The 12,185-nt window shown below is 50.3% G+C and overlaps 1 protein-coding gene across 8 annotated transcripts in view; it reads right to left on the minus strand.

Annotated features, from left to right (window-relative positions):
- The window catches only part of LOC142249007 (cytosolic carboxypeptidase 6-like), a 2,064,630-nt gene that overhangs the window by 702,412 nt on the left and 1,350,033 nt on the right, over window positions 1-12,185 (minus strand). For 7 of the 8 annotated variants that reach the window (XM_075320539.1, XM_075320540.1, XM_075320537.1 and 4 more), the window contains 2 exons: window positions 9,014-9,162; window positions 3,877-4,090 (listed from right to left, as the gene is read on the minus strand). The exons of the other annotated variant lie outside the window; for it this stretch is intronic. In XM_075320539.1, coding sequence (XP_075176654.1) covers window positions 3,877-4,090; window positions 9,014-9,162 — 363 coding nt within the window. The remainder of the gene's footprint in view (window positions 1-3,876; window positions 4,091-9,013; window positions 9,163-12,185) is intronic. 8 annotated transcript variants of the gene reach the window in all.

Below are 12,185 nucleotides of genomic sequence, written 5' to 3' on the forward strand. Positions count from 1 at the left end.
AATCACATTTTAAGGTCCTCAATGTAAGTTCAGCACCTCACCGATCTATGGTCTGCAGATCCACCATCGGCCAGGCGTACGCAGCGTGGAACAGCACAGCTCCGCTGCACCACTGATCGTTATAAGGTAGTGCAGCTCCGCTCTCTTCAATGGGCGCTAAGCTGCAGTACCTGAGAACGACCTCTATATGGTGTATGGCGCTGTCCATAAGGCTGCTTTCACACTTCATTTTTTTTGCCATCAGGCACGATCCGGCAAAAAAACTGATCCATCGCATCCGTTTTTTCCATGCGTTCCTTCCGTTTTTTGACGGATCCGTTGTGATACATGTTCAGTTCAAAAAACCGGATCAGTCGTTGGATTCCGTCATATGCCAGATGACGACGGATCCGGCGCCCATAGACTTCCATTATACAACATGCCGGACGGCGCCGGTCCGTTTTTTGCCAGAGACAAAAAAGTTTCATGCTGCGTCCTTTCCGGCAGTCGAACCAAGAAATTTTGCCGCCTGCAATGTAAGGCCATCCAGCACAATCCAGCACTAATACAAGTCTATGGGGAATAAAACGGATTCGACGCCAAATCAGTTTTATCCGCAATTTGCCGGATTGTGCCTGTTGGTGAAAAACGGATGTGTGAAAGAGGCCTAAATTGTTTATGACCAACGCAGGTCCCACAAATAGCAGATCGGTGGGGTGATGGGTGTTGGATGTCTTACCTAAATGATGGGATAGTGATGACCCATTTTAAGGCTAGCCTACGAATATCTAAGTCCTGGAAAACTCCTTTAAAGTGTCTTATCTTAGACGCTATTCTCATATTTACAGAATATCACATAAGGCGGCTTTCACACTACGCTTTTTTAATATGCGTCATGAACATTTTTTAACGCAAAAACGGATCCAGTGCAAATGCGTTTTCATTTCAATGCATAGTAATGGACTCGCGTTCACCTGCGTTTGCGTGCGTTATAGTGAGGATCCAGCGACTTGCAGTTTTTTAACTTTTTTCAAAAACGCTACTTGTAGCATTTTTGAGCTGCGTCCAAATACTACAAATTGCTGGATCCTGACTATACTGCACGCAAACTCATGTGAACGCTGGCATGCTGATAGACAGGATCCTGCTTGCTCTACTGAGCATGCCCAGAAACCAGCCTGGCGTGAGCAGTATCTCTCTCCCCTTCCCTCTTTCGCCTCTCTCTCTCTCCCCCACCTGAGAGCGGCGGACGCTCGTAACCAAGGTAAATATCGGGTAACCAAGCAAAGCGCTTCACTTAGTTACCCGATGTTTACCTTGGTTACGTGTGCACGGAGCAGGCAGCCTGGCTCCTAGCAGCTGCGGACGCTCGTAGCCAAGGTAAATATCGGGTATCCAAGCAAAGCACTTCGCTTAGTTACCCGATGTTTACCTTGGTTACTAGCGTCTCCAGCTGTCAGATGCCGGCTCCCAGTCTATCACGTTCAGTTCCCCTCACTCTGATCACATGACTTCAATGCCTGCCCATAAACTTCAAGTGACAGGATCCTGCAAAATAACACATGCGTTTTTCTTCGTAAAAACAGGATCCACTTTTACAGCAAAAAAACGTTCATGACGCATGTTAAAAAAACATAGTGTGAAAGCCGCCTAAAATGTGTTATAAATGATGCGAGTGCCACATCTCAACAATGCTGCAGCGGCTGTCACTAGAGAGGTCGGCGTTGCAATCATGGCTGACCCCATTCACTTAAATAGGAATTCTAAAAACTGCCGCGCATTCTCACAGAGAACTCCAAAATACAGAGGATCCACTATAACCAAAACACACACATGTATATATATATATATATATATATATATATATATATATATATATATATATATATATATATATATATATATATATATATATATAAATACACACACACACACATATATTACACATACGTAGATTCCAGGAGTGTAGAGTCCCCTCCTGGCATCTACACCCGGTGGGACTACTGGACACTGCCTCTCCGCGCTCGCCCTGGCGTTCTCCCGGTGGTACTACTGGACACTGCCTCTCGGTGCTCGCCCTGGCGTTCTCCCGGTGGTACTACTGGACACTGCCTCTCCGTGCTCGCCCTGGCGTTCGCCCGGTGGTACTACTGGACACTGCCTCTCCGTGCTCGCCCTGGCGTTCGTCCGGTGGTACTACTGGACACTGCCTCTCCGTGCTCGCCCTGGCGTTCGCCCGGTGGTACTACTGGACACTGCCTCTCCGTGCTCGCCCTGGCGTTCGCCCGGTGGTACTACTGGACACTGCCTCTCGGTGCTCGCCCTGGCGTTCTCCTGGTGGTACTACTGGACACTGCCTCTCGGTGCTCGCCCTGGCGTTCGTCCGGTGGGACTACTGGACACTGCCTCTCGGTGCTCGCCCTGGCGTTTGCCCGGTGGTACTACTGGACACTGCCTCTCCGGGCTCGCCCTGGCGTTTGCCCGGTGGTACTACTGGACACTGCCTCTCGGTGCTCGCCTTGGCGTTCGCCCGGTGGTACTACTGGACACTGCCTCTCGGTGCTCGCCCTGGCGTTTGCCCGGTGTGACTACTGGACACTGCCTCTCGGTGCTCGCCCTGGCGTTCGCCCGGTGGGACTACTGGACACTGCCTCTCCGTGCTCGCCCTGGCATTCGTCCGGTGGGACTACTGGACACTGCCTCTCGGTGCTCGCCCTGGCGTTCGCCCGGTGGTACTACTGGACACTGCCTCTCGGTGCTCGCCTTGGCGTTCGCCCGGTGGTACTACTGGACACTGCCTCTCGGTGCTCGCCCTGGCGTTTGCCCGGTGTGACTACTGCACACTGCCTCTCGGTGCTCGCCCTGGCGTTCGCCCGGTGGGACTACTGGACACTGCCTCTCCGTGCTCGCCCTGGCGTTCGTCCGGTGGGACTACTGGACACTGCCTCTCGGTGCTCGCCCTGGCGTTCGCCCGGTGGGACTACTGGACACTGCCTCTCGGTGCTCGCCCTGGCGTTCGTCCGGTGGGACTACTGGACACTGCCTCTCGGTGCTCGCCCTGGCGTTCGCCCGGTGGGACTACTGGACACTGCCTCTCGGTGCTCGCCCTGGCGTTCGTCCGGTGGGACTACTGGACACTGCCTCTCGGTGCTCGCCCTGGCGTTCGTCCGGTGGGACTACTGGACACTGCCTCTCGGTGCTCGCCCTGGCGTTCGCCCGGTGAGACTACTGGACACTGCCTCTCCGTGCTCGCCCTGGCGTTCGCCCGGTGGGACTACTGGACACTGCCTCTCCGTGCTCGCCCTGGCGTTCGCCCAGTGGGACTACTGGACTGCCTCTCCGGGCTCGCCCTGGCGTTCAGGTGGTCTACTCATCTATCAGGCAGTGAAGGAAGTATTGCAGAACATTTTGGAGATAATATAAAGCACGCGGCATGTGTATTTTGCAATCTCACTGCACACCTCGTCTCCTGTCGCAGGCTACCATTAGGATGGCAGCAAAGGCGCCTCTGTAATCTGCAGGAAGCCCCCCTCGAGCCTGTCTCCTTGGTGACACTCATCAGAGAGTGCGGGAGAGAAGACAGCGCTGTGTAAAGATCAGTGCTGGAAGGAACTAAACTGAGGAGTGAACGGTGAGCCGCGCCATTGTTCCCCTCGCAGACACTAGCTTTTAATGTTACCAGCCTCTATTTAGCTTCCTCCCGTGGAGAGTGCGGCACCAAGGGCTGCTCTGGCGGTGACAGATGTCACCGGCGGGGGACTGGGCTTTGAACGTCTTCACGCTCCTGCTCAGGAATAAGGATTTCCATTTATGCCTTTTAATTAGGGATTTTATTTTTTGGGGACTGGTGAACAGGTAATGTGGAGGAATGAAGCGACGGATGAGGAGACGATCTACCTCTGATAACACTTAGTTTGTGCGGTGAGAGAGGAGGTTTGGGACTCGCGTCCTTTTTCTTCTTTGTAGCCACACCAGTAACGCTTCGGTTTTTCAGGACATCGGTGCCCCAGATCATGACCGCCAGGTTCTTGGTGTACTTGGAATCTCCTTGCGTTGCTTGAAGCTGGTGCCATTTCTCCTCATTCACCCATACGCCACTTCCTAGATGGACCTATATTTAGGGAGGCGGGAAACAAAGCCAAATGCAAAATATTAGTATTCAGACATCAACGCTAAAAAAAAGGACATGCCTTCTGTTGTACACTCCAATCAAAGCACAGAGAGGAAAGAATGGACGCGAGCATTATGCGGGCTTTACACCGTACGATCTATCGTGCGATTGCACGATCGATTGTACCCGCCCCCGTCGTTTGTGCGTCACGGGCAAATCGCTGCCTGCGTCGCACAAAGTCGTTAAACCCCCGGCACACGTACTTACCTGCTGAGCGACCTCGCTGTGGGCGACGAACATCCTCTTCCTGAAGGGGGTGGGACGTTCAGCGTCACAGTGACGTCACACAGCCGCCGGCCAATAGAAGCGGAGGGGCGGAGATGAGCGGGATGTAAACATCCCGCTCACCTCCTTCCTTCTGCATTGCCGGCGGGAGCCGCGGGACGCAGGTAAGCTGTGTTCATCGTTCCCGGGGTGTCACACGGAGCGGTGTGTGCTGCCACGGGAACGATGAACAACCAGCGCCATGTTTAATAAACAATTTTATAAAACCTAGCGACGAGTACACGACTTTGCGATTTGTGAGCGATACTGCGTCGCTCGGAGGTGTCACACGAGACGACATCGTGTGCGATGCCGGATGTGCGTCACGAAAACTGTGACCCCGACGATACATCGCACGATAGATCGTCTTGTGTAAAGCAGGCATTAGGCTTCCATCATTGTATGACATCTGTTATCAATATAGTAGTGCATGCAGTGTCCTAACTCTTCCTAACTAACACTTTCCTAATGCACTTTTGCTACCTACCCTGCTGCTGCAAGTTTATCTCTTAGGGGTACTTTACACGTTGCGACATCGCTACCGATATATCGTCGGGGTCACGTCGTTAGTGACGCACATCCAGCGCCGGTAGCGACATCGCAATCTGTAAATCCTAGGAGTGACGATGAACGAGCGTAAAACAGTCAAAAATCGCTGATCTGTGTAACGTCGTTCATTTTCATAATGTCGTTCCTGCAGCACCACACATCGCTCTGTGTGACACCGCAAGACCGACAAACATCTCCTTACCTGCGTCCACAGTCAATGCGGAAGGAAGGAGGTGGGCGGGATGTTATGTCATGCTCATCTCCGCCCCTCCGCTTCTATTGGCCGGCCGCTTAGTGACGTCACGGTGACGCCGAACGCACCTCCCCCTTGAAGGAGGGATTGTTCAGCAGTCACAGCAACGTCGCCGACCAGGTAAGTGCGTGTGACGCTGCCGTACCGATAATATTCGCTACGGCAGCAATCACAAGATATCGCATGTGCGACGGGGGCGGGTGCTATCGCGCTGGACATCGCTAGCCGATGCTAGCGATGTCGCAACATGTAAAGTACCCCTACGAGGCTCGTAAATACCTTTATTGTTGTAGATTTGATCCATCTAGAAGCAGTCCAAAATTGGACCAACTGAGCAGGACACGTCACTGGTGGGGGCGGGGCCTCTCTGTGAGTGACAGCGCGTGCCCAGATCACACTTCACTGTCCTCCCAGCCCCTATGAATGATGTGCCCTGCTCAGTTGATCCAATTCCGGTATGCAGCCGGAAGGATCAAAGCTAGAACAATAGAGGTATCTACGAGCCTCTTAGACATGAGCTTACGAAGCAGAGTAGATAGCAGAAGTATATTAGGTAAGTGTTAGTTAGGAAGAGTTAGGATACAAGAAAGAGGGTCACATTAGTAATGTAAAACCTATGTAAGGGAGGGCACATAATTTGCCAGGGTTCCGTTAGATATTCTGGTATAAAGGGATGCTAATTGGACCCCCCCTGCTGAAGACAGGGTCCCATTATCCCATTCCTCTGTCACAACTCCATGAGAAGTGTAGGAGCAGGCACATGGTAGAAGCCTCTGTTCACATCTAGCTGAGGTTTACGATTAGCCAGCGTCTACAGTGTGCTCCAGTCATCCAATAGAGTCTAAAAGAAGGGGGTTTTTTTTGTACATGGTCTATGGGAGATATGTCCCATCCTACACCTATAATGTGGCATATGTCATGGCCTTCCAGAAGAGGTATATGCAAGCGTTATATATGTTTAAAGGAAGGCTTTTATGTGATGTGAACAGAGCCATGCTTGTCTGATTTTGCACCTCTGACAGTTGTGTATGACGTGTCAGCAGGCATCGTTGACCACCGCTCCTGTGTACTAGTGATTAGCACGGTCCCAGCCGACACATTCAATAATAAGAAGTGTAATATTTATCAGCTAATAAAAGCTAAAGACCAGAAAAAATTTTTTTGTAAAGGGTGTACTCACGATTATTGACCATAGAAAAAAACAAAAAAACAAAAAAAAACAAAACCCTTTAAAAATACATTTTATTATTTCATGTTAAAACAATCCCTAGACATACACACAAACAGGACAGACAGTCCCAAATCTGCCAACGTCCAATGGAACCCCTCTGTAATCCTACCAAAAACGAGCAGGCAAATAAATGGGATAAGTCAAATTGTCCCCTAATGAACAATCAATTCATGCTGTATCATGATAAATCCAGTATCGTGTAGGAGTATCAAAAAAATGATGATAGTGGTGCAACCAGGGTATGGCCCAAATTCCCTTCAGAAGGCCCTACCTACCCGCGGAGGTTGGCACCCTAGACCTGGACGCAATGGCGCCCCCGCTCACCGATGACTCACCCTTCTTTCCCTCCACTGATCTTATGTGCAGCTATTCTGGGAAGAGGAGGGAGTGTGGGGAGGTTGCACCAACAGACTGATCAATAAATGAGGACTCAAACACACACATCAATGATACAGTAGATATTCCATATTACAACAGTGTTAAAGTGGACCAGATCAAAAAAGAGGATCACTTGCAATATCAAAGTACGATTTCTGATCCTGAGTACTAAAAAATTCCCCTAGCACCAATCCAGTAATTGTCCAACAAACCTCCAGGTGGACAAATAGTGAAATACATTAATTGCCTATTCGGTATATTGCATATAGCTTCTGTGTATCATAACCAGATCATACAATAGATGCAATCCCTAAGCTGAAAATCAATGCAAACGGAGGCAAAAAGCTCTTAAGGGGTCACACAAATAAGGTCATTTGATCCCAGAGCAGTCCTCTCTATGAACTGTTAGGGACCATCCACCAGGTTATATCATAAGTAGGCACTTCACAGAAGGCAATACACATAAACTTTCATAGAAGGCACATTGCTATTGTGTATTTCACAAGAATGCAGTGGGGCACAGCCAGAATCAATCAGGTCCAAGTAACCATACAGCAAATAAAATTTATTTGCTGTATGGTTACTTGGACCTGATTGAGCTTTTTGCCATCTTTTTTGATCTGGTCCACTTTAACACTGTTGTAATATGGAATATCTACTGTATCATTGATGTGTGTGTTTGAGTCCTCATTTATTGATCAGTCTGTTGGTGCAACCTCCCCACACTCCCTCCTCTTCCCAGAATAGCTGCACATAAGATCAGTGGAGGGAAAGAAGGGTGAGTCATCGGTGAGCGGGGGCGCCATTGCGTCCAGGTCTAGGGTGCCAACCTCCGCGGGTAGGTAGGGCCTTCTGAAGGGAATTTGGGCCATACCCTGGTTGCACCACTATCATCATTTTTTTGATACTCCTCCACGATACTGGATTTATCATGATACAGCATGAATTGATTGTTCATTAGGGGACAATTTGACTTATCCCATTTATTTGCCTGCTCGTTTTTGGTAGGATTACAGAGGGGTTCCATTGGACGTTGGCAGATTTGGGACTGTCTGTCCTGTTTGTGTGTATGTCTAGGGATTGTTTTAACATGAAATAATAAAATGTATTTCTAAAGGGTTTTGTTTTTTTCAGCTAATAAAAGCCCAGAGCAGATGTAGGATGATGCAAAAAAAAAAGTGAAGCTTCAGTTTAAAGTATGTAGGTTATTTGTGTAGGTCTCCCCCTTGATGCGCGAGGTTATTTGTGTAGGTCTCCCCCTTGATGCGCGAGGTTATTTGTGTAGGTCTCCCCCTTGATGCGCGAGGTTATTTGTGTAGGTCTCCCCCTTGATGCGCGAGGTTATTTGTGTAGGTCTCCCCCTTGATGCGCGAGGTTATTTGTGTAGGTCTCCCCCTTGATGCGCGAGGTTATTTGTGTAGGTCTCCCCCTTGATGCGCGAGGTTATTTGTGTAGGTCTCCCCCTTGATGCGCGAGGTTATTTGTGTAGGTCTCCCCCTTGATGTGCGAGGTTATTTATGTAGGTCTCACCCTTGATGCGCGAGGTTATTTATGTAGGTCTCCCCCTTGATGCGCAAGGTTATTTGTGTAGGTCTCCCCCTTGATGCGCGAGGTTACTTGTGTAGGTCTCCCCCTTGATGTGCGAGGTTATTTATGTAGGTCTCCCCCTTGATGCGCAAGGTTATTTATGTAGGTCTCCCCCTTGATGTGCGAGGTTATTTGTGTAGGTCCCCCCTTGATGTGTGATGTTATTTATGTAGGTCTCCACCTTGATGCGCAAGGTTATTTATGTAGGTCTCCCCCTTGATGCGCGAGGTTGTTTGTGTAGGTCTCCCCCTTGATGTGCGAGGTTATTTGTGTAGGTCTCCCCCTTGATGCGCAAGGTTGTTTGTGTAGGTCTCCCCCTTGATGCGCAAGGTTATTTGTGTAGGTCTCCCCCTTGATGCGCAAGGTTGTTTGTGTAGGTCTCCCCCTTGATGCGCGAGGTTATTTATGTAGGTCTCCCCCTTGATGCGCAAGGTTATTTGTGTAGGTCTCCCCCTTGATGCGCAAGGTTATTTGTGTAGGTCTCCCCCTTGATGCGCGAGGTTATTTGTGTAGGTCTCCCCCTTGATGCGCGATGTTATTTGTGTAGGTCACCCCTTGATGAGTGGCATTCGGAGTAATATAGTGATAAGCCGTCCCGTACCTTCCCATTCTCCAGGATGTATTTATCCAGAACTGGCGCTGGAGGGGGATAGAAGGAGGACGTGTTGGCCTCTTCAGTGATTGGCTTCTGGATTTCCGGTTCTGGCTCGCACAGTTCTAAGGTTTCTGTCTTCATCTCCATTGTGAATCCTATATGAAAAAACAAGAAAAATATTCATTATTGGCGCATTATTGGAGCATTGTTTACTGGATAACATTTGGGATGCGATGCAGGGGTGTCGGTGCTATGCGTGGGACTACTGACCATAGTATGAACATCAGTTGGTACCCTTCATATAACCATTTGGGTGCTACCCTATAAGACCCTTAGGATAATAAGCCCCCCCCCTATGAATCAGGGTGTGTGAGTGGCTGTCCACCGCTATATTGCAGCGGTGCACCCTCCCCATAGAGCACTATGGCTTTTGCATGCTGCTGTGTAAACCTGTACATCTATTAGAGAATTTAGCAATGAAGTTGTGAAGATCTGAGGTTGTGGATTGTAATAATCACCCAGGCAGGTTAGCGCTTGTCGTACCCTCGGTCGCGGGTCGGTCTCCCCTGGGCAGGGAGGTTGACGTTCTCCCCGCACCTCCATTCCTGCCTCCGGTTCAGCCTCTGCAGTGCAGCGTGTCACTCACCCTGTCCGCTGTGCTGAGCGTTCCCCAGCTTCCTTCTCCTCCCGGAACCTGCGTTCTCTCAGCAGGCCCTCAGGGAGCACGCCTAGGGGTCGCGCTCTGCTGTAATTTAAAGGAACAGTACACCTGCTCCTTGTTGTGTTGATTCTGATTGCAGGGTTGCTTCTTGGCTATAAGACACCTGTACCCTATGGGTGGTGCCTGGGAAATGTGCTACAGAAAGTTGCTTGGGTGCAAGCCCTTTACTGCTGTGCTCTGCGCTCGCTGACTGTGCTGCGTTCTGCTCTGTAAAGATACTTTCTTCTTTCTCTCCACAGAACCTCCAGCAGCCGGTCCATTTTACCTAATCTCACCTAATGGTCCGGATTCCTTTACTGCAGTCTGAACCTTCAAGGTCTTTTTGGAACACACCTGATTCCTACAATGACCGGATCTGCTTCGCCAGGATAGGTGCAGAGCATTCCGGATTCCTTCATCTAGAGGATCCGCTTTCCTTGGATGGTACAGAGCATCCCGGATACTACTCTAATATTTGAGCCCTCTTTCTACTATTGAGCCAGGACTCCTACGGACTGTCTGACTTTCCGGTGCTGTGCCGGGAGAATCCCTGTATAGAGGTTCCCTCGCCAATAGCGCCTCCGGTGGTGCTCAGCGTGAGTCATCCCTCTGGCAAGCGGCTGTCGGACCCTCCGGTGCTGTGCCGGGATAATCCCTGTATAGAGGTTCCCTCGCCAATAGCGCCTCCGGTGGTGCTCAGCGTGAGTCATCCCTCTGGCAAGCGGCTGTCGGACCCTCCGGTGCTGTGTCGGGATAATCCCTGTATAGAGGTTCCCTCGCCAATAGCGCCTCCGGTGGTGCTCAGCGTGAGTCATCACTCTGGCAAGCGGCTGTCGGACCCTCCGGTGCTGTGCCGGGATAATCCCTGTATAGAGGTTCCCTCGCCAATAGCGCCTCCGGTGGTGCTCAGCGTGAGTCATCCCTCTGTCAAGCGGCTGTTGGACCCTCCGGTACTGTGCCGGGATAATCCCTGTATAGGGGTTCCCTCGCCAATAGCGCCTCCGGTGGTGCTCAGCGTGAGTCATCCCTCTGGCAAGCGGCTGTCGGACCCTCTGGGGCTGTGTCGGGATAATCCCTGTATAGAGGTTCCCTCGCTGGTTGCTCCTCCAGTGGTGCTCTGCGTCGTGACCCTTTGGGTCCTCTCATCATCTGCTCTGTTAACCAATGCTATAATAAACCATCTTCTGTTTTCTCCACGTACTCTCCAGTCTCTTGTTGTATCTGGTAATCTACAGCCACCAGTCCCCTGGTGGTCCAGCAAGCCAAAAGTACATCTTCACGCCTCAACATCTTCACGTCTACAATCTTACAGAAACTCCGGGTAGATGGCCTAAACGAGATGCCCCCAGTCAATGAGATCCCAAACCAGGACCAATAGTTCCACTGCCCTATAATGGGTGATACCAACTGTCTCCCAACTTTTGTATTTCCCGCCGGCATGGTCTGCAGTTACGGCCTATGCTCCACCAGATGACAGATACCACGACTGTAGCGCGTGTATCCTGCTCCAGATGGCAACAACAACCCTCCAACCCCTCTTCAGTGTCCTAGGTACCCCAAGCCACCCCCGGATTTGAGCGATAAACATCTCAGCTTGCTAACTTTGCATTGTTGGAGGTATTTTCCTGAGGCCAAGCTCCTCACCTGGGACTGTATATGAGACCCTCTGTGCTGACTATCCCCATCCAAATAATTGGATTAGTGGCTGAGAGACTAATGGAATGATTATGTTACTCTAATTACCAATCTCATGCCTGGCCTTCTGTGTACCTTAAACTGACAAGCAAGAAACTATGTAATAAAACACAACAAAAAGAACAATATTGATATAACCAGTGCTCCATACTACAAAAAGGTCTGCATCCCTTAGAGTCCATGGACTGTGCTCTACATCTATTGGTCCAATGGTCTTTAGTAACAAGACTAATTGAATGATTGTGTTACTCTAATTACCAATCTCATGCCTGGCCTTCTGTCTACCTTAAACTGATGAGTAAGAAAATATCTAACAAAACAACAAAAAGAACAACGATATAGATGTAACCAGCACTCCATACTGGAAAAGGTCTGCATCCCTTAAGGGTGCTTTACATGCTACGACATTGTTAGCGATAGCACCCGCCCCCGTCGTTCGTGCGACATTTGGTGATCACTGCCGTAGCGAACATTATCGCTACGGCAGCGTCACACGCACATACCTTTTCAGCGACGTCGCTGTGACTGCCGAATAATCCCTCCTTCAAGGGGGAGGTACGGTCGGCGTCACAGCGACGTCACTAAGCGGCAGCCCAATAGCAGAGGAGGGGCGGAGATGAGTGGCCGGAACATGCCGCCCACCTCCTTCCTTCCTCGTTGCCGGTGGACGCAGGTAAGGAGATGTTCGTCGTTCCTGCGGTGTCACACATAGCGATGTGTGACGCTGCAGGAACGACGAACAACCAGCGGCATGCACCACCAACGATATGAAAAGGAGCGACG

Source organism: Anomaloglossus baeobatrachus, chromosome 8 (genome assembly GCF_048569485.1).
Source record: "Anomaloglossus baeobatrachus isolate aAnoBae1 chromosome 8, aAnoBae1.hap1, whole genome shotgun sequence".
NCBI lineage: Eukaryota > Metazoa > Chordata > Amphibia > Anura > Aromobatidae > Anomaloglossus > Anomaloglossus baeobatrachus.